The 20,544-nt window shown below is 39.2% G+C and overlaps 1 protein-coding gene across 1 annotated transcript in view; it reads left to right on the forward strand.

The window, feature by feature from the left end:
• Positions 1–10,294, forward strand: part of PAK2 (p21 (RAC1) activated kinase 2) — an 82,880-nt gene extending 72,586 nt beyond the window's left edge. Inside the window, exons 14-15 of the mRNA XM_036108626.2 lie at positions 5,816–5,953; positions 6,413–10,294. Of these exons, the coding sequence (XP_035964519.1) occupies positions 5,816–5,953; positions 6,413–6,499 (225 nt within the window). The 3' untranslated portion in view covers positions 6,500–10,294. The remainder of the gene's footprint in view (positions 1–5,815; positions 5,954–6,412) is intronic.
• The last annotated feature ends 10,250 nt before the right edge of the window (positions 10,295–20,544 follow it).

Raw genomic sequence — 20,544 nt, forward strand, 5'->3', positions numbered from 1 at the left:
AACAAGACTCAAAGAGATCCCCAAGTAACTTGTGTTGCAGAACAAAGCTCAAGAATATTTATAGGAATACAGAAATAGCCAGCAGCCAACAAGCACTTATATATCCAGTCAGGGTTTATCAGGCAGCAGAAGAGCAGGAAAGTACAACCCATGATGAGGAGAAAAATCAATCCATTGCAGCAGACCAGAACTGACACAGATAGAAGAGCACAGTAAGTCATTAAAGCCGATTTTGTAACTACATTTCATATGTTAAGAGTAGCGGTGTTTGGAAGGAATAGAGACAGAAATGAAATTTTTTTAAAAAATGAAATAGCGGTGCACCTGGGTGGCTCAGTCATTAAGCATCTGCCGTTGGCTCGGGTCATGATCTCAGGGTCCTGGGATCAAGCCCCACATCAGGCTCCCTGCTCAGCGGGAAGCCTGCTTCTCCCTCTCCCACACCCCCTGCTTGTGTTCCCTCTCTGGCTGTCTCTCTCTCTGTCAAATAAATAAATAAAATCTTAAAAAAAAAAAAAAATGAAATAGCAGTAGTGAGACAACTTCAAGTTCTAATATATGTGTAACTAAGTTTGGGGAGAAAATCAAGACTTCTGCAGCCAACGAATATCTTTTAAAAACTGAGGTGAAATAAAGATTTTTCTAGACATAGACATTAAAAGCATTTATTACCAGCAGATCTACACTATAAGAAATATTAAAGGAAATCTTTCAAGCAGAGAGAAAATGGTAATATCACTCTACAAAAAGAAATGAAGAGTGCTAGGAATAGTAACTATGTGAGTAAATATATAAGATTTTTTCCTTAAGTAAATATCTTTAAAAGATAAAACTGTTTACATGAAAATAATAATGGAGGGGGAGGAAAAGAACATATGTACAAGTAGAATGACAACAAAAGTATAAAGCTGAGGGGGAGAACTGTAAGATTGTTGTAGTCTGTGGGAAGTGGTGTATGTAATACTGTGATAATTGTGAAAATTGAAAGATGTATGCTCTCACCTCTTAAGCAAACCCTAAAATAATGAAAGAAAGAATTACACCTGATAAAATTCAGCTAAGGAGATAAAATGGATCATAAATCATACTGAGTTAAAGAGAAGAGCTCACACTGATGAGTTTGTCAAAGGGGCAAGGGACCGACTGAAAGAGCTCTAGTGGCCAAAGATGGAACAGTTTGAACAACAAAATAAAGTCGTATGGGATAGTAACCCGAAGTATAAAATAATGTTTGTGTGTCCATGCTGATATAAGTAAGTGAGTAAATAAGTGGGGCAGAAGAGACAAGTCTCATGCAGAAGAATGCCAAATAATTTATGTGGATGTTACCCCCTAAGGGAGATGGAACCTAACTCCCCACTCTTTAAGTATAGGCTGCACATAGTGATTTTCTTCTGAAGAGCAGAGTATAAAAAGTGGAGAAAACAGTAACTTTGCAATAGAGAAGCCTGACAAGCACAGACCTCAGATAAGGTCAGCATCAGCAGTCATAAATTATGTTGATAGTATGTATTTTTTATATGAAGCAGTGAAAGTGGCACTGTACTTGTGATCTTCCCAAAGCCCATATTCTCAGTCTGTAATCATGAGGAAAACATCAAATTCCAGTAGAGGGCATTCTGCAGTATAAAACCTGACCGGTACTCCTCCACACTGTCAAGGTCATCAAAAGCAAAGGGAAGTCTAAGAGATTGTCACTGCCAAGAGAAGCTAAGGAGACATGAGTGTCCTGACACCAAAACCAGAGAGTGGGAGAGGGAGTGAAATGGGGAAATATGTAGTAGGAAAGCTGGAAGTCCTAAGGGCCTGTGTGAGGTGAATGGTGCCAGTCAGCAAGGATATACCTTTTTCGTCTCCTGTCCTTAGCTGCATAGGTACAGGCGAGGGGTAGTCAGTTTTAATGTGTAGCGAAGTGATTATATAAAAGGAACGATGAACGCTGGAAGATCAATGGGATTTATTTAGGTTTAGCAGTAGCAAAGGATTGCTGGTGTTGGGAGTGCTCAGAGTGAAAAAAGTAGGAGGTGGACAGCAACTGCAATTTCAGAGTTGTCATGGGTACTGATGATGAGGCAGAGGCTGTGACCGTGGGCTTGTGTGGCTGAGGGAGGCCAGAGGACAAGAGCATGGGAGAAGATGAGGTCAAGGAACTGTCGCAAGCCTCTCTAGCTATTGAAATCCCTGAAAGTTATGAGCAGCGTTAGAGATGATAACAGCAGTGGTTGGTAGATGTGGTAGGTAGAGTCTGAAAGCCCGGGAGTTCTATAGGAGGGAGGTAGATATCTCAGAGAGGCAATGAGGAGCCACAAGGACACTCCTTCCCTAAGCGCAGTGGTACAAAGGACTGGGAGGGAACAGTGACCCCTAGAGAGCACTGTGGATGAGGCTGTTCCTCAGAGGAGAGCCAGGCCTCAGTAGATGAGGTAAGGAGACCCTTGGAGGAGGGGTGGGGCAATGGTACGTGAACAATGAAGGCAGAAAGGGGAGTGTGCAGGGCCACATGGGCATTAGAGTGCAGATAGCAAAGAAATGGGCGTGCTCATGTCCTGATGATTTGAGTGTCAATTAGTATCCCTTTTTTTATGGCATTTTGGTAATAGAGCAGAAATGTGAAATAATTCAGGAGAAAATTTTGGTGACCTCGGGTTTGGCAGGGTTTTTAGATACAACATCAAAAAGCATGATCCATTAAAGAATAAATTGGACTTCATTAAAATTGGAATCATCCTGGCTGGCTCATTCGGAGGAGTGTGCAACTGTTGATCTCCGGGTCGTGAGTTCAAGCCCCATGTCACATACAGAGATTACTTATATAAATAAAACTTAAAAAAAAAAAAAGGAATCTTTCTATCTGAGAAAGACACTACGAAGAGAATAGAAGGACAAGTCACAGACTGAGAGAAAATATTTGTAAAACACCCATCTAATAATCAGATGTTATCCAAAATACACAAAAAAACTCTTCAAGCATCAACAATGAGAAAATAAACAACCTAATATAAAAATGGACAAAATATCTCAACAAAGAAGATACACAAATGGGGCGCCTGGTTGGCTCAGTCGCTAGAGCAAGAGCACAACTCTTGATCCTGGGGTCATGAGTTCGAGCTCCATGTTGGGCATGGAGATTACTTAAGTATTAAAAGAAAAGAAAAAGATACAGATGGCAGATAAGCATATAATAAGATGTTCAACATCATGCTGTTAGGGAATTGCAAAATTAAAAAAACAATAAGATACACACATATTAGAATGGCCTAAAAATTTTTTGATGGCAATACCAAATGCTGGTTAGAATGCGGAGCAATAGCAACCCGCATTCATTGCTGGTGGGAATGGAAAATTGTATAGCCACTTTAGAAGACTTTTTTGGCAGTTTCCTGCAAAACTAAACATACTCTTAACATGCAGTTCACAGTTGTGCTCCTTATTATTCACCCAAATGAGTTGGAAATTTATGTCCACACAAAAACCTACACACAAATGTTTATAGCATCTTTATTCATAATTGCCCCAAATCAGAAGCAACCAGCCAAGATGTGAAGTACATAAATATACTTTATTTAAAAAGGGTGAGTGTATAGGGGCACCTGGGTGGCTCAGTCGTTATGCGTCTGCCTTCGGCTCGGGTCATGATCCCAGGGTCCTGGGATCGAGCCCCGCATCGGGCTCCCTGCTCAGCGGGAAGCCTGCTTCTCCCTCTCCCACTCCCCCTGCTTGTGTTCCCTCTCTCTCTGTCTCTGTCTCTGTCAAATAAATAAAATCTTTAAAAAAAAAAAAAATGGGTGAGTGTATAAATAGACTGTGGTACATCCATATGATGGAGTATTATTCCATAACATTAAAAAGATAAAAAAAACAAAAAGAAATGAGCTATCAAACTGCAAAAAGACATGGAAGAACCTAAAATGCATATTGCTTAGTGAACAAATCTGGCCTAACACAGTTCTATACTGTATGATTCCAACTAGAGAGAGTAAAAAAGATCAGTTGTACTCTCTCTAAAATAAATAAATCTTTAAGAAAAAAAGTTGGGGGGGTGCCTGGGTGGCACAGTCAGTTAAGCCTCCCGACTCTTGGTTTTGCCCCAGGTCATGATCTTATGATCATGAGATCGAGCCCAGCGTCGGGCTCCACACTCAGCGCAGAGTCTGTTTAAGATTCCCTCTCCCTCTGCCCTCCCCCACTCACACTCTCTCTTCTCTAAAATAAATAAGTAAATCTTTGGGAAAAAAATCAGTGGTCATCAGGTGTTTGTGGGGGTGGGGTGGGGAGGATGAATGGGTGGAGCACAAGGGATTTTTTAGGGCAGTGAAATTATTCTGTATGATACTATAGTGTCAGAAACATGACAGGATGCATTTGTCAGAATCCATAGGACTATACAACACAAAGAGTGAACCCCAATGTAAACCATAGACTTGTTTAATGAAAGTGTATCAGAGACCCTTAGCTGTAGAGAACAAACTGAGGGTTGCTAGAGGGGAGGTGGGTGGGGGGATGGGTTAAATGGCTGATGGGTATTAAGGAGGACACTTGCGATGAGCATCAGGTGTTAAATATAAGTGATGAATCACTAAATTCTATTCCTGAAACCAATATTACATGATACGTTAACTAACTAGAATTCAAATAAGAACCTGAAACAAACAAAAAAGGTTTAAAAATAAGTGTATCAGTAGTGGTTCATCACTTGCAACAGGTGTACCATATTAATGTAAGAAGCCTCCCCCATTATCAGCATCCCTCACCAGCAGGTACATTTCTTACATTTGGAGAATCTACATTGGCACATCATTATCACCCAGAGTCTGCAGTTTGCATTAGGGTTCACTCTTGGATATTGTACAATTCTGTGGGTTTGGTCAAATGTATAATGAGTAACATACATCCATTATCATAGTGTTTTCACTGCCCTAAAAATCCTCTGTTCTGCCTATTTCATCTATAGCTATGTAGATCGAGCTAGTTCAAAAAAAGGGCGGAGGGTTTCTGAATCACTAAATTCTACTCCTGAAACCAATATTACACTATATGTTAACTAACTAGAATGTAAATAAAAACTTGAAGAAAAAAAAAAGGTTTCAACAAATCCCATTGTTTTGAAATCTGGTGTGACTTGGAATAAAAGCTTGAGAAAGGTAAATGGATGCTATGTGTCGATCGTGGGATTGTGCTTATTTTTCCTTATATCTTTATGTATTATAGTTCTTGTATCAATAGGTACTACATTTATAACCCCTCCCCAAAAAGATAAAGCTAATTTCTGAAAAAAAAATTTAGGGGAATGTAACATCTAAAAGTAAAGGGAGAATATCTGATACAAATGGGCAGAAATAATACTACACCTCAATTTATTATTTCTGGTGATTCTTTTTTTTTTTTTTTTAAGATTTTATTTATTTATTTGACAGAGAGAGAGACAGCGAGAGAGGGAACACAAGCTGGGGGAGTGGGAGAGGGAGAAGCAGGCTTCCCACCGAGGAAGGAGCCTGTTGCGGGGCTCGATCCCAGGACCCTGGGATCACGACCTGAGCTGAAGGCAGACGCCCAACGACTGAGCCACCCAGGTGCCCCTCTGGTGATTGTCTTTAAGGAAGTAGAAGATCCAGGGGTGCCTGGCTGGCTCAGTCAGTGGAGTGTGCGACTCTTGATCTCAGGGTTGTGAGTTCCAGCCCCACGTTGGGTGTAGAGATTACTTTAAAAAAAATCTTTAAAAAAAATTAAAGAAGTAAAAGATCCATAAACTTTATAAAGTGCTCTCTCACTTTGTTGTGCTGTCTTAAGTATGTCAAAGATGTTCTTCTATTTTTAGGCCTTGTACCTGATAGCAACTAATGGAACTCCAGAACTTCAGAATCCAGAGAAACTTTCCCCAATATTTCGGGATTTCTTAAACCGTTGTTTGGAGATGGATGTGGAGAAAAGGGGTTCGGCCAAAGAATTGTTACAGGTGAATTTGGAAGTAATACTATTTTTGGATAAAGTTGATTTTTTTTGAGTAACCAACAAAGTTTACATAGGATTAATAATTAACATTGCACTCTTCATTTATCACCAGCAGCATGGCAGTTGCTGCAGTTTAGGATTTTATCTGCTGGGAATAAAATAGCTATAATACTAAAATCAAGTATATGAGTTTTTGCATATTGTCAATTATCAGACAAGTTCATTTGCTGGCATGGGTATCTGGGTCATTTAGGTGAGATTTGATAATATTAGATAAACTGAAAAGACTGCTTTCAACTATAAAAGTGATACATTGATTATGTTGATTTTATACACGCCCTGAAATATGTGCTTGTTAAATAAATTATAATCCATAAAATAGTCTTTGGGGCTTAATTGAAAAGAAATATTTAAGCTTCTGATCTGGTGACATTGATACATATTTCCCCCCTCTCTCTGGCAGCATCCCTTCCTGAAACTGGCCAAGCCCTTGTCCAGCCTGACACCACTGATCATGGCAGCTAAAGAAGCAATGAAGAGTAACCGTTAGCATCATTGCCGTGGCCTCGTATTCTTTCTTCCATTTTCTAAAAGAAATCTTTTAATATATGAAAATTATTACTCTTTTGAGGTTTAAAGAAATGGTCTGCATAACATGGAGGAAAAAGCAAGTACTACTTCCTGAAGACAACCAAGAGAAAATTGCAAAACAGAACGACAACTTTCTATTGACTCCCTTCTTTATAGGGTCCAAAAGGAATTGCGGACTGAATCACTAGCCTTACTTCTTTCAGCAGACAGCCCATGGGGGCTGTTGATCGTGCTTGAGATTTGCATTTTATTTTGCTGACTTCATCATAATAGATCCCATTCATTGTCCCTTTTGGGGGAGTATTTTCAATACTTGAATGGCAGATTCGAGTTGTTCAGAGTATTTGTTTCATCTGCTGGTCTTCTTTTCTCTCTTCTTCATAGCCTTCTTTTTCCTTGCCTTGCTTCTTTGAGTTGCTTTGAGAAATTTTTCTTGTGCCTAAATTCAAGGCAAATGTAATAAAAATGATGTAACTCCTTATATTGGCAAAGGAGCTCAAAATCGGTTAGCTTTGTATAGAAGTTAGGACCCGCTATTATTACATGTAGTATTTCAGTTCATAATTTGAACTGAAGGAAGGGAAGAAAAATATGTGATTTTTACCTTTTTTAACAAATGTGAAAGAGTCAGTTTTAGAAATTTCATGGTAGTGAGTTGTTTGGCATTTGTTACGTGTATAGAGAGACTAATAATCTATATTTATAACTAAATCATTGACATAGAAAAAGAATCCCATTGATTATATATCCTTACAATTTTGTTTCTTTTCTGACTATATCCTCTTCAGATTGGGCTTCAGGAACCAAAGTGATTTGTTCTTGTTCCAACTTGGGCTTTGTGACTGGTTGGTACCACTACTTTGCCCTTCCTCCTTTTACCTTCATTTTGGAAATAAGTTTCTGTATATGTTGTAATTTTAGTTAGTTTGTTTTTTAATTAACCCTCTCTCACCCTACTCCACCCCTCCCCCTTTGGTAAATAATATAATAACCATTGAATTTTCAGAATTTAAAAGTTTTAATTTTTTTTTTCCACTTAAAGGAGAAAAATACTTGGGGCTAGCAGAAACAAAGCAAGAGACTAGAACTTTGGTGAGCTCTAAAATAATTAGATAAGATTATATTCATGAAAGAGAAATGACAGTTACATAGAGATGCCACTTCTGACCAGTAAACTGTAGAGATTTGTTATAAACATTGTTTCCAACCCATTGCCAACATTTTAATATCTATGAGAACTTAAGTCACAAAGTATTTGATATATTCATGGATTAGTTGAGATGTTGAGTAGATTTTTTTTTTCAAAAATAAGTAATTGTGTGAAAAAAACTGGAGAAGAAAAATGAAATGTGCTTGTTGGTAGCAATACTTTTTATATTTTAAAAATTTGAAGAGGGTCTGTGACCTGTAGCATTAATTATGAGAGTGCCCTTTCTTCTCCACCCCCCCTTCTGTTTTCTTTTCTCTCCTTATTTTTTTATTGCTTTACTTGTGGAAGCGGTGTCGTCCCTTCTGACATGCCACAAGCCACATAAAAGAAAAAAATCTGATTTGGTTCAGGCATTTTGTTCCCCATTGCCCCTCCTAATTCACTTCACACCCACTTGCCATCTTGCAGTAGTACAGGTCATGAATAAAAATAATTTTGGTATTTTGGACTACATTAGGGGAACGAATCGAGCTTTATGTCCTATCATTTTCCTCACATCTGTGTTAAGATATAAGGATAGAAATGGCTGTTTTTTATTGATAATGCAAGGTTTTCATGAAACTGAGTAAAATAAGTAGTGAAACTTTTATCTAGAGCACTTAATGATCTCTGTTTTCAGTTTGATTCTTGATTTCATTTTTCTCTGGATTATATTGGCCACCTACAGCTATTACTAAATTACAGAAACAAGCTGGTTTATTTCTGATGAAAATCTAGATTTGAACATTCTGTGTAAATAGTTGTTTGGATGGATTATGATAAAGAAGACGCTACCGATGAACTAGAAAACCAACTAGATGTTAAGACTGATCGTCATGACCACTCTAGAAGGCCCTTCCATACGTATGTCATAAAGACCATGTTCATTGAATACAGTGCCAATGCCCCATTTTTATGCCTGTGACTCAACAAAGGTCTTCTCAGTTTATAGAAGCAGTTTGGGATTTGTATTTACAACTTCTTTGAGGGTTACCTGCATGTCCATTGCTGGCAACGGACTTTGTCATTAAAACCTGACTCCCAGGTTAAGGGAGCTACACTGTGGTTTATTCTTTACTTACTTGGATAAACTAACTTGTAATAGAAATATACTTTGGTTAATTCTGAAATGTGTCATTTTTAAACAAAATAATCCTAAAAGCAATATGGAATTGTGATTTATTAGTTAATTTTAAATTAAAATGTTCAGATCTTGTTGAAAGAAAAATTATATCTGAATCAAGATTCATGTTTTTTTAATAACTACCTTTTGTATTCACCCTTTTTGTCATCACTTTAGAATGAAAATTCCCATTTAAATCTAAAAGTTACCTTAGTCCTCTTGTGTTAATTAGAACAATATTACTATAGTACTTATTTATTATATTTCAGACTCTCTGGTAGTCTTAAAGTTTCCTTCTCCTCTTGTTCCTTTTGCTGCTTTTAGGGACAGTTAAAACTGGGAAACCATGAAAATACTGAATATTTTATCCTACCTGAGAATAGTTAAGAAGTAGAGTAGTTGTGATAGCGTAAGAAACCAAAGCTAACACAACTCTGTTTTCATGTGTTGAGTGCCTGGCACATAGTATAAATTCTCTTCCCTTCCACACATAAATATTAAGCTGCTTAAAATATATCTAGTTACCACCAGTCCTAAATGAACCTGTGCCTTTAATAAGCAATTTAAAACTACCTATGAGTATTTCTTTATAGGGTTCACATAAATACATGTCTGTTTATATATACTGTATTCTAGCCAGAACAATTTTAGATCTAATTGGGCTGTAGGTATAGTTAGAAAAAATGGGTGCTTAAAGAACTTGCATCAGTTTTTTAATCTAAAAATTTTAAATATAATGAGATCCATATCCAGTGAAATGTAAAAAAAAACCATTGCAGAATTAGAGCTAAAATCCAGATTCATACTCCTTTTGGGTTTTTTATAGTGGAATTTCATAGTTATATAAAATGAAGATTGTCTTCTTTGTTTCCATTGCTTCCACAATAGATAAGCTAGACAATTAAAATCAGTTTTCCCACAGTGTGTGTTTATGTGGGTGTGTAAGAAAGGGAAAAAATACACACACACACACACACACACACACACACACATACAGTTTTTTAATCACTCAACACATTTATTGACCACTTTGGCAAAGACACTGTGGTAGATATTGTGGGAATTACAAGGCAGAATCAAGCACTGGCCTGGCCTTGAGAGAGCTGAAGTCCTTTTCACTCACCATTCTAGAATGTTGCCAAACGAAAGGGAGAAAGAAATGTGTAATTCTGTCAAACAAATTTTCATTCTGTATTAAGAAAAGCAAAGAATTATATTTGGAATTGGACATCCTTTTCCCCTTATTTTGGTAGATAGAAATGGAATTAAGTGAAAGTAGTTTGTCTTTTCTGTTTTGTCTTCAAATTTTATATTGACTTTTATTTTTAATTTAATCCCGTTCAATTATTTAATTGTTACATTGACATTAACTGCTGTATTTGATGACTTTGTTCAATAATTTTGTTCTTTCAGGGCTAGAAATAAACTTTTTTTTATGTTCATTTTCCCCTTTCCTAAACTTCAGTTCTTTCTTCAGACCAGAACAGTTTAAAAGAATAAATATAATAGGTTTCAAGAAGTATTCTAGTATTTTTAAGGTTAAATATTTGTTAAACATGGCACTATTTTGAATATATTACAGAGCTCCAAATTAGAGAAGTTTACAGAAATGTCTGGGTAGCATGAACCTTCCCTCTTCTAAATCAGGTTTAGAATACATTTCTTACAAATGTATGGGCTGTCAGACCCAGGGAAACACTTTGGATCTCTTTGAATACCTCCAATAACTTGAAATTCTAATGCTTACCTCACTGCTATAGTAAGAATCTTACCAGCATTGCTGTGTTAAATACACCAAGAGATCTTTAAAAGTGTAAACACTTTAAGGCATCATGTCATTATATGCATTTCTTTCTTTCTTTCTTTCTTTTTTTTTGAGATTTATTTATTTCAGAGAGAGAGTGCATGCACACTAGCGGTGGGGGTGGGGGGAGGGCAGAGGGAGAGGGGGGGATCTTAAGCAGGCTCCATGCCCAGCACGGAGCCCGATGCAGAGCTCAATCTCACAACCCTGAGATGATGACCTGAGCTGAAAGCAAGAGTCCTATGCTTAACCAACTATGCCACCCAGACACCCTATTACCTGCATTTCATATGGAATGTTAGATACCCTAACTTGGAGAACAGCTGCAATACCGAGTTCACTATCAAAAACCAAAATTACACATGTTTTTAAAAGCAGGAAGTGGGATATAAGTAAGGACTGCTTAAAGTATATTTGTTAAACTATAAAGTTGTTTATGGTATTCTAACATTTGTGTGTCATTAATTATAGCAAATGTTTAAAACATTTGCCTAAGAAAAGTTCAGAAATGCTTGAGTGACTTGAAAAGCACTATCTGTTGGAGCTTACTGCATGCTTTACTACTTCTTTGGTACTTTGATATTTGTGGCTTTTTTTTAATTAGGGAGATATATTTTATGCTAAATTATTTAACAAGTTTTATCTTTCAAAAAGGAGAACAATGAAGGGAAATGTCTTTTCAGGCCTAGTTATTTTAGGTTTTTAACAAAGCAATGTACTTAGATTAAAAATCCAAACAATCTTAATAAACAGTGCCAGTCCCCAGCTTTAAACTTCCCACTGCCAAGTCCAACTCCACAGATGATTCTACTTTTAACTCTAATGCCTGCTGAGAACAGCTCAATCTTCCCATTTCTGAATTATATACTTAAACAAGTATTTCTTGACATTTCTATCTTTTTATCTAGTAATTTCTTGTTATGGCAGTTGAGAATGTGGGTACTGTCATACCATCCCATTCTCCCATTTCATTCAATCTAGTCTCCCATTGAAGTGAGGTAGCAATATTTGGGGGGCGCCTAGGTGGCTCAGTTGGTTGAGTGCCCAACTCTTGATCTCAGCTCAGGTCTTGATCTCAGGGTCAAGTGTTCAAGCCCTGCATTGGGCTCCACACTGGGTGTGGAGTCTATTTTGTTTCTTTTTTACTTTTTATTTATTTATTTTTAAAGATTTTATTTATTTATTTGACAGAGAGAGAGCGAGAGCAGGAACACAAGCAGGGGGAGTGGGAGAGGGAGAAGCAGGCTTCCCGCTGAGCAGGGAGCCCGATGCGGGACTCAATCCCAGGACCCTGGAATCATGACCTGAGCCAAAGGCAGACGCTTAACGACTGAGCCACCCAGGCGCCCTGGAGTCTACTTTAAAAGTAGCAATTTTTTATTTCTTTTTTAAGATTTATTTATTTATTTTAGAAAGAGAGGCGGTGGGGGGAGCAGAGGGAGAGGAAAAGAGAGTCTTAGGCAGACTTGTGCTAAGCTCTGAGCCTGTGGCGGGTTGGGGGCGGGGTGTTGATCTTAACCACCCTGCGATCATGACCTGAGCTGAAACTGAGTCCGAGGCTTAGCTGACTGAGCCACCCAGGCACTCCAGTAGTCAGCTTTTACTTATGACTATGTGGAAGTGTTGTTCACTTAAGTAATTTATTATCATTGCCTATCATTTCTTGTACAACTCTGCTTTTCCTGTTGTTAATTTTCTTGTCTTACTGTTTACTTTCAAAGTTTCCTATGTCTCTATTACCTAAGTTATCCCAGGCTTGCCACAAAATTGCAAAAGCCCTCTGAGGACTATTTTCTAACAAGTAAATGTCTCAGATAATAACAGTTCCTTTTTCTTTCTTGGAACTTGACTGGGTCTGCAGTTTGGGACTGTTCTACAGACCTTCTGCCCCTCTGGCATCTGAAACTCAACTTTTCTTCTGAGTTAGATCCTTCGTTTCTTGGCTACCATATTTTCTTGCTTGATTTATTCCCTCATTTCAAAGAAGTACATCTTCCACTAACTTCCTGAGAAAGAGTACATAGAGGTAAGATTTTAAGAACTTGCATGTCTGAAAATTCATTTAAATTTCATTGATAATACAGGATTTTAGGTTGGAAATCATCTTCCTTGAGAATTTTAAAGTCACTACTTCATTGTCTTATAACTGCCATTTCTGATAGTATGTTTATATGTAACCATTTTTCAGCCTCTTGTTCTGAAATTTTACCATTACGTGCCTTGGTGAGGGTATATATGTTTTCATTAGCTTTGGGCATATGGCAAGCCATCTTGATAACAGGCTCCTTTTCTGGGAAATTCTTGTATTATTATTTCTTTAAAAATTGCCACTTTTTTCCTCCGTTATTTCTTTCTAGAATTCCAGCGTTAATCATATTTTTCTTACCTTTCCCTTCTGCTTTTCCGTCTCTTTGCCTTTTTTTTTAAGATTTTATTTTTTTATCAGAGAGAGAGAGAGAGAGAGAGAGTGGGAGGGGCAGAGAGAATCTTAAGCAGGCTCCATGCCCAGTGCAGAGCCCAACGTGTAGCTTGATCTCACAACCCCAAGATCATGACCCAACCTGAAATCAAGAGTCGGACGCCTAACCAACTGAGCCACCCAGGCACCCCTCTTTGCCTATTGTTGTTTTTTTAAGATTTATTTATTTTAGAAAGCACAAGTGGAAGGGACAAAGGGTGAGGAGAGAGATTCTCAGGCCCACTCCACGCTAAGACAGAGCCCGGCGTGGGGCTTGATCTCATGACCCTGAGATCATGACCTGAGCCGAAACCAAGAGTCAGATGCATAACCAAATGTACCACCCAAGCACCCCTCAACTATCAGATTTTTAATCTCCGAAAGCTCATTCTTGTTTTCTGATCTTCATTTTTATAGCCTTCTGTTCTTATTTCATAAATTTAGTATCTTTCCTGATGTATTAATTGTGTTTTTTCTAGTTCAGGCTACCATAACAAAATCCAATAGCCTGAAAGTTGTTTTTTTTTTTAAAGATTTTATTTATTTTTTGACAGAGAGACAGCGAGAGAGGAAACACAAGCAGGGGGAGTGGGAGAGGGAGAAGCAGGCTTCCCACTGAGCAAGGAGCCCGATGTGGGGCTCGATCCCAGGACCCTGGGATCATGACCTGAGCCGAAGGCAGATGCTTACCGACTGAGCCACCCAGGTGCCCCAAGATTTATTTTTTTTAAAGATTTTTTATTTATTCATGAGAGAGAGGCAGAGGGAGAGGGAGAAGCAGGCTCCCCGCAGAGCGGGGAGCCCGATGCAGGACTCGATCCCAGGACCCTGGGATCATAACCTGAGCCGAAGGCAGAAGCTTAACTGACTGAGCCACCCAGGTGCCCTAGCCTGAAAGATTTAAACAACAAAAATTTATTTCTCACAGTTCTGGAGTCCAAGATTGAGATGTTGGGCAAGGTAGGTTTCATTCTGAGGCCTTGGCTTATGGGTAGCCATCATCTGGCTGTGTTTTCACAGGACCCCTTCTTTGTATGTGCACATGGGGAGAGAGCCATCTCTGGTGTCTCTTTTTAGCAGGGAACTAATCCCATCATGAGGCCCCACCCTTATGTCTTTTAACCGTAATTACCTTCCAAAGACTCCATCTCCAAAAATACCAATACAGTGGGAGTTAGGACTTCAACATATTAATTTGGGGGGAGGGGCACAAACATTCATGCCATATTATCTCTGGATTGTGTGTTTTTTCTGGGTTCTTTTTTGCTTTTAATTCTTTCACATAGACTTTTTACAGATGTCTGGTACCTACTTGCTGTTTCCCTAACAACAGTAGTGTTGCACCGTCTGGCAGGGCACTAAACAAATACTCGTTTACACATTGATTTTTCTCAATTCTCAGCTGGGCTCTTGGTGTTGTTCACCAACCATTCATTTTGGTCCTAGATCTTTTTTTTTCTCTTTTCTCATTTTCTCCAAACTATCTCATGATTCTCAACCCCTTTATCCCATCATCTTAACACTTTCTTCTACACTAAAGCTGGAATGTTATGGTTTCTATCTTTACCTTCTTCCTTTTGGTCTCAGGGGAAGATGTTCTCCATCTCTGCAGTTAACCTCACCAAGAACCTGTTTCCATATTTCACCACCTCTCAGATGCCCAGGTCGCTCTGACTTACCTTAGCCTTCCTCTACCTACAACCTATAAACCCTCAGCAAAATGAGCATGTGCACATATCCTCCTTTTAAAACAAATTTCCTTTGATTTTTCTCAGCTACACTTCTAGAAAGACTGTTTTTCTCTTTATCTTATTGATCTGCCCTCAACATATCATTCAAACTACTCTTTTTTTTTTTTTTTTTGAAGATTTTATTTATTTATTTGAGTGAGAGAGAATGAGAGATAGCACGAGAGGGAAGAGGGTCAGAGGGAGAAGCAGACTCCCTGCTAAGCAGGGAGCCCGATGCGGGGCTCGATCCCAGGACTCCAGGATCATGACCTGAGCCGAAGGCAGTTGCTTAACCAACTGAGCCACCCAGGCGCCCCAAACTACTCTTACCAACATCACCACTGACCACTAATGTCAAGGTCATTCTCAAAACATCAAGAAGAAGGTTTCTTCAACTGGTAGCTAGTGTGCTTACTGGGAGTTTTTCAGAATTCTAAGATTCTACTGTTTTCAGACTTCCTTGTCGCAGAATAGAGAACGTTTATTCCTAGCTTTTATTTATTTTTTTGAAAGATTTTATTTATTTGAGAGAGAAAGAGTGGGGGAGAGCAGCAGGCAGAGGGAGAAGCAGGCTCCCCACTGAGCAGGGAGCCTGACGTGGGCCTCAATCCCAGGACCCTGGGATCATGACCTGAGCCGAAGGCAGACACCCAACGACTGAGCCACCCAGGCGCCCCCAAGATCTATTTATTTTAGAGAGAGAGTGTGCAAGTGGGGGGAAGGGGCAGAGGGAGAGGGAGGGGAAGAGAATCTCAAGCAGACACTGCACTGAGTGGGGAGCCTGACTCGGGGCTCGATTTCATGATCCAGAGATCATGGCCTGAGCAGAAACCAGGAGTCGGGGGCTTGACCAACTGAGCCACCCAGGTGCCCCCCAAATAAATACCTTATTCATAGAATGTACAGGGACGTAATTTCAATACTCATACACCAGAGGAAAATACCCGAAATTGTTTTTTTGTAATCATCAACCATTCCTTCATCTCTTTTTAGCTAAAGGTGATCTCAGAGCCTCCAATTACAAGTGAGAAGAGAATTCCAGAATATAATCACTTTTTTTGACTGGTAGGGTGTTTAGCAGCCAACAAGGAGAGGTGGCTCTGTGGAAACCAGTTTCCTAAAAAAATTGGGGACAGCAAATGGGTGGGTACATTCCTTTGGCTGAATGGCACATACAAACAAAACTACTATCCAAAGGGGCTAGATTACTAGACAAGCCACGTCATGCCTTCTAGGAAGTGTCACCTTATACCAAAACTCAGGAGAATATATAGTTCTGACTTTGAACCAATGTTTCATTAATCTGGGTTAAACAATCAAATTGTTTCACACTTTTAATTTTCTTTTCAACGTGCACAGTTGAAACTGTCCTATCCATAAAACAGCTCCCAACCCAAATTTAAAATCTTTCAATAAGGGGTGCCTGGGTGCCTTTCAATAACATCTGCCTTTGGCTCAGGTCATGATCCCAGGGTCCTGGGCTCCCTGCTCCTCGTGGAGTCAGCTTGTCCCTCTCCCTCTGCCCCTTCCCCCACTTATGCTCTAATAAATAAATAAAATCTTTAAAATAAAATCTCTCAATAAAATTTCACATTCTCTTTATAAAGGTTTTTTTTTGGTATTACTTATTTCTAGGTACTTTATTATATTTGGTCTATTATAAATGGTAGATTTTTAAAATAACTTCAAGAGACTCTTGCATATTGTATATTCAATGGTAAAAATACAATCCTGTTGCTCTGCTTACAAGCAAAATGAAGATGGGAAATGGGTTTTCCTTATGAAATTCATTGCTTAGTAGTTAACAATGGGCTCTTATCAGTGAAATTAAAGGTGTTCAAGTTACTTGGATTGGCTGAAATAATTTGAGAGCGACTGCAGCGTTGCATGAATAGGGTTTAAGAATCTAGTGAGCAGGGCGCCTGGGTGGCTAAGTTGGTTAAGCGTCTGCCTTTGGCTCAGGTCATGATCCCAGGGTCCTGGGATCGAGCCCCGCATCGGGCTCCCTGCTCTGTGGGAAGCCTGCTTCTCCCTCTCCCACTCCCCCTGCTTGTGTTCCCTCTCTCGCTGTGTCTCTCTCTGTCAAATAAATAAATAAATAAATAAATAAAATCTTAAAAAAAAAAACAAAACCATTAAAAAAAAAAAAAAGGATCTAGTGAGGCCTGCAACCTGACTCCTTAAAGGATGGCCCTCAAAGCTCTATCCCTAAATGAACCCTGTTTAGGAGGATGTCTGGTTCCATGAGGGCATCTTTAAGGCTGACAGAATCCTGGCCTCTAGAATGTTTCCTTCTCTGCTGGAAGTGAAACCTTTTTGTGCAAAGTGTGGACAGAGCACTTAACAGGACAGACAGCAAGGATGATAATGAGCTGTAGAACAGGCCACATGAATGCTTTTGCTAATAAGTGTTCAATTAATTAGCTTCTAGATGTGTGGCAGAGCTTGGTTTGAGACTTGCTCACAATTTAGCCATACAACTGTCATAAGGTTACCCCTCACCACTTCAAATTTTTTGGGTGGCAAATACCCAAAGAACCTAAGAGTAGTACACAAACTGGCTTAGGTCAATTTGCAACAATTCACAAATCATGCTTTTCTTTATCCCTTTCTACTTCTTCTCCCTCCAAAAATCCAGAGACTACTTAGTCACAAAAGATCCTCATTATGGAAGACCATGGTACCCTGCAATCCTGAACAGGGTCAGTCTTCAGATTGGCCTTTTGCTCTATCTTTCCCTACCCGGTAATCCATCCTAATCCAATGCTAACTAGGGTATTGCAACAGACCCTCAACACATTTAGAGTTATATTACTGAAGATCTTTTGAACTAGAAATATTAAAGTTTGCACTAAATCATCCTGAAGGGCAGGGTGTGGGGGTGAATTAGAACATCCTGTCATCTCTACTTGATTCCTCTTTTTCTCTTTCTCTCAGCAACAGCATGACGAGACCTGAATTAGGATGGGTTGAAATTTAAAACTTTACAAAGTAGTCCCATTTAAAAAACTGTTGACACCAAGCCAAGATCTTACCTAAGCAAACTTGAGAAGGCAAAATTTGTCAATGTTCTATTATCTCTTTCAAGAACATTGCCCATGGGGTGCCTGGGTGGCTCGGTCAGTTAAGCGTCTGCTTTCGGCTCAGATCATGATCCCAGGGTCCTGGGATCGAGCCCCGTGTCGGGCTCCCTACTAAGTGGGGAGCCTGCTTTTTCCTCTCCCATTCCCCCTGCCTGTGCTCTGTGTCAAATAAAATCTTAAAAAAAAAAAAAAAAAATTGCCTGGTGTTCATCTTCTAATTTACACCCAGTACTGTCAAGGTCCTCCTTATCTTGAAGACCTTCAAACTCCAAAATTTTTTTCATCCATTCTCTAAGAGATTAATGCTCAACTAGAATTTAGATTAATGGATTAGTGAAAAGGGGGGGAGGGGAGGTGTCTAAACCTTCAGGGGATATTTGCAACAAAGAGAAGCTTATAATCCAAATGAGTATCTTTTTTTTTTTTAAGATATATTTATTTTGGGGCGTCTGGGTGGCTCAGTAGTTAAGTGTCTGCCTTCAGCTCAGGTCATGATCTCAGGGTCCTGGGATCGAGCCCCACGTCAGGCTCCCTGCTCTGCGGGAAGCCTGCTTCTCCCTCTCCCACTCCCACTGCTTGTGTTCCCCCTCTCGCTGTGTCTCTCTCTGTCAAAAAATAAATAAAATCTTAAAAAAAAAAGATATATTTATTTTATTTTTTTAATTTATTTTTTATAAGGATTTGGGTTTGGTTTTTTTTTTTTAAGATTTTATTTATGTATTTGACAGACAGCAAGAGAGGAAACACAAGCAGGGGGAGTGGGAGAGGGAGAAGCCCCAGGTGATGATTGAGATATGGATACAGAAGTGCTTGTAGGGGCACCTGGGTGGCTCAGTCAGTTAAGCGTCTGCCTTCGGCTCAGGTCATGATCCCAGGGTCCTGGGATCGAGCCCCACACTGGGCTCCCTGCTCCGCAGGAAGCCTGCTTCTCCCTCTCCCACTCCCCCTGCTTGTGTTCCCTCTCTCACTGTGTCTCTCTCTGTCAAATAAATAAATAAAATCTTAAAAAAAAAAAAAGCGCTTGTAGTAGCTGTCTATAGAGTATGACCTTTCTGACTAGGAGCTGACTGAATCTCGCGTGTGAATTTTCTATTAGAACACACACTATCCTTGCTAAAACATTTTAAATTAGAGATGTGATATAGATGAAGTTCTTGATAGACAGTTTAATGTGGATTTAGGTGCTTATTAGCACTAACCCATAGTTGCTTATCATTTCACTAAAGTAAAATGACCTAGAAGACTGACACAGGAAAGAGGGTCACTTGGCCAGTCAGTGATGTTAGCTGGTCGCTCTTTATCCACATTTTTCTAACTGGCATGGAAGCACTAACTAATATATGGGTAAAGGGGACCACTTAAATTTTCGGTTCTACTTTAGTGTTTTTGTTTGCTTTTTGAGGGACATTGGTATTTCGTGCTGTTTGGGAATTTATGATGATATCAGGATGTCAGAGATTTACTGCACTATGTAATTTTGCCTATGGCAGATTGTGCCTCCAGTATTAGTCCCAGAGGTCCAGTGAGGTGTTGTTTCCACTGTCTGAAATTCCAGTTCAGTATGGCTAAATCTATATAATCATATCTCAGGATCCTTAGATGTTTAAAGATTTATTCTTTGGGGGCTGTGGGGAGGGGAGGGGAGGGTCAGAGGAAGAGAGAGAATCTCCAGCAGACTCCCCGCAGAGCTGGGAGCCTACCTCAGGGCTGGATCTCATGACCCTGAGATCATGACCTGAGCCGAAATCAAGAGTTGAATGCTTAACTGACTGAGCCACCCAGGCACCTCATGGATCCTTAGATGTTTATAGATAGTTCTTGGAGGCTTGGAATGCAGCCCAATTAAAAGTTCCACAAGGCAATGAGAGCTTTTCCAAAGACAATAATCTTCTAACGACAAGATTCTTTAGAAATTTTTAGTTCTGCCATAGTTGTGTCCTAGTTATGTCATCTTTCAAGTCCATACTTGTGATGTCCAATATAGGACCTATCCAACATACCAGTCTTAAATCTCATAGGATATAGAGGAAAGAGATTCCACATCTTCTCTTTCTTTTTGTTAATAACCAGGTAAATTCTACTTTCTCCAGGGCATGGGGAAAGGACTTTGCAAGAAACTATCTCCCCACCCCAGGTCTTTTCCTGCTTAATTAGAGTATTCTGATACATTGTTAGTAGAATGGCCTAAATCTCCTTCCCATACCTGTAAAATGGGGTCAGTAGTGCTCACTTCATGGATTGTTGTGAGGATTATTTGAAATAGTTCACTTAAGGTGCTTAGCACAATGCCTAGCACATAGAAATCCCTCAATACATGTTATTATTTTTTTTAACTTTAAGATAACTTATGGTTTGCAGAACAGTTGCAAATATAGTACAGAGACCTTCCCCTAATATTAGCATCTTACTAACCATGGTGCATTTATAAAAAAAAAAAAAAAAGGTACAATAATGTTAAACTACAGGCTTTATTTGGTTTTACCAGTTTTTCCATTAATGTCCTTTTTCTATTCGGGATCCAATCTAGAGTACCACATTGCATTTAAGATTATGTTTTTAAGAAACAGAATTTTATTTTCTCAACCCATCCTGATTCCCAGGTGTTCAGCATTGTAAC

Source organism: Halichoerus grypus, chromosome 1 (assembly GCF_964656455.1).
Source record: "Halichoerus grypus chromosome 1, mHalGry1.hap1.1, whole genome shotgun sequence".
NCBI classification, from domain to species: domain Eukaryota; kingdom Metazoa; phylum Chordata; class Mammalia; order Carnivora; family Phocidae; genus Halichoerus; species Halichoerus grypus.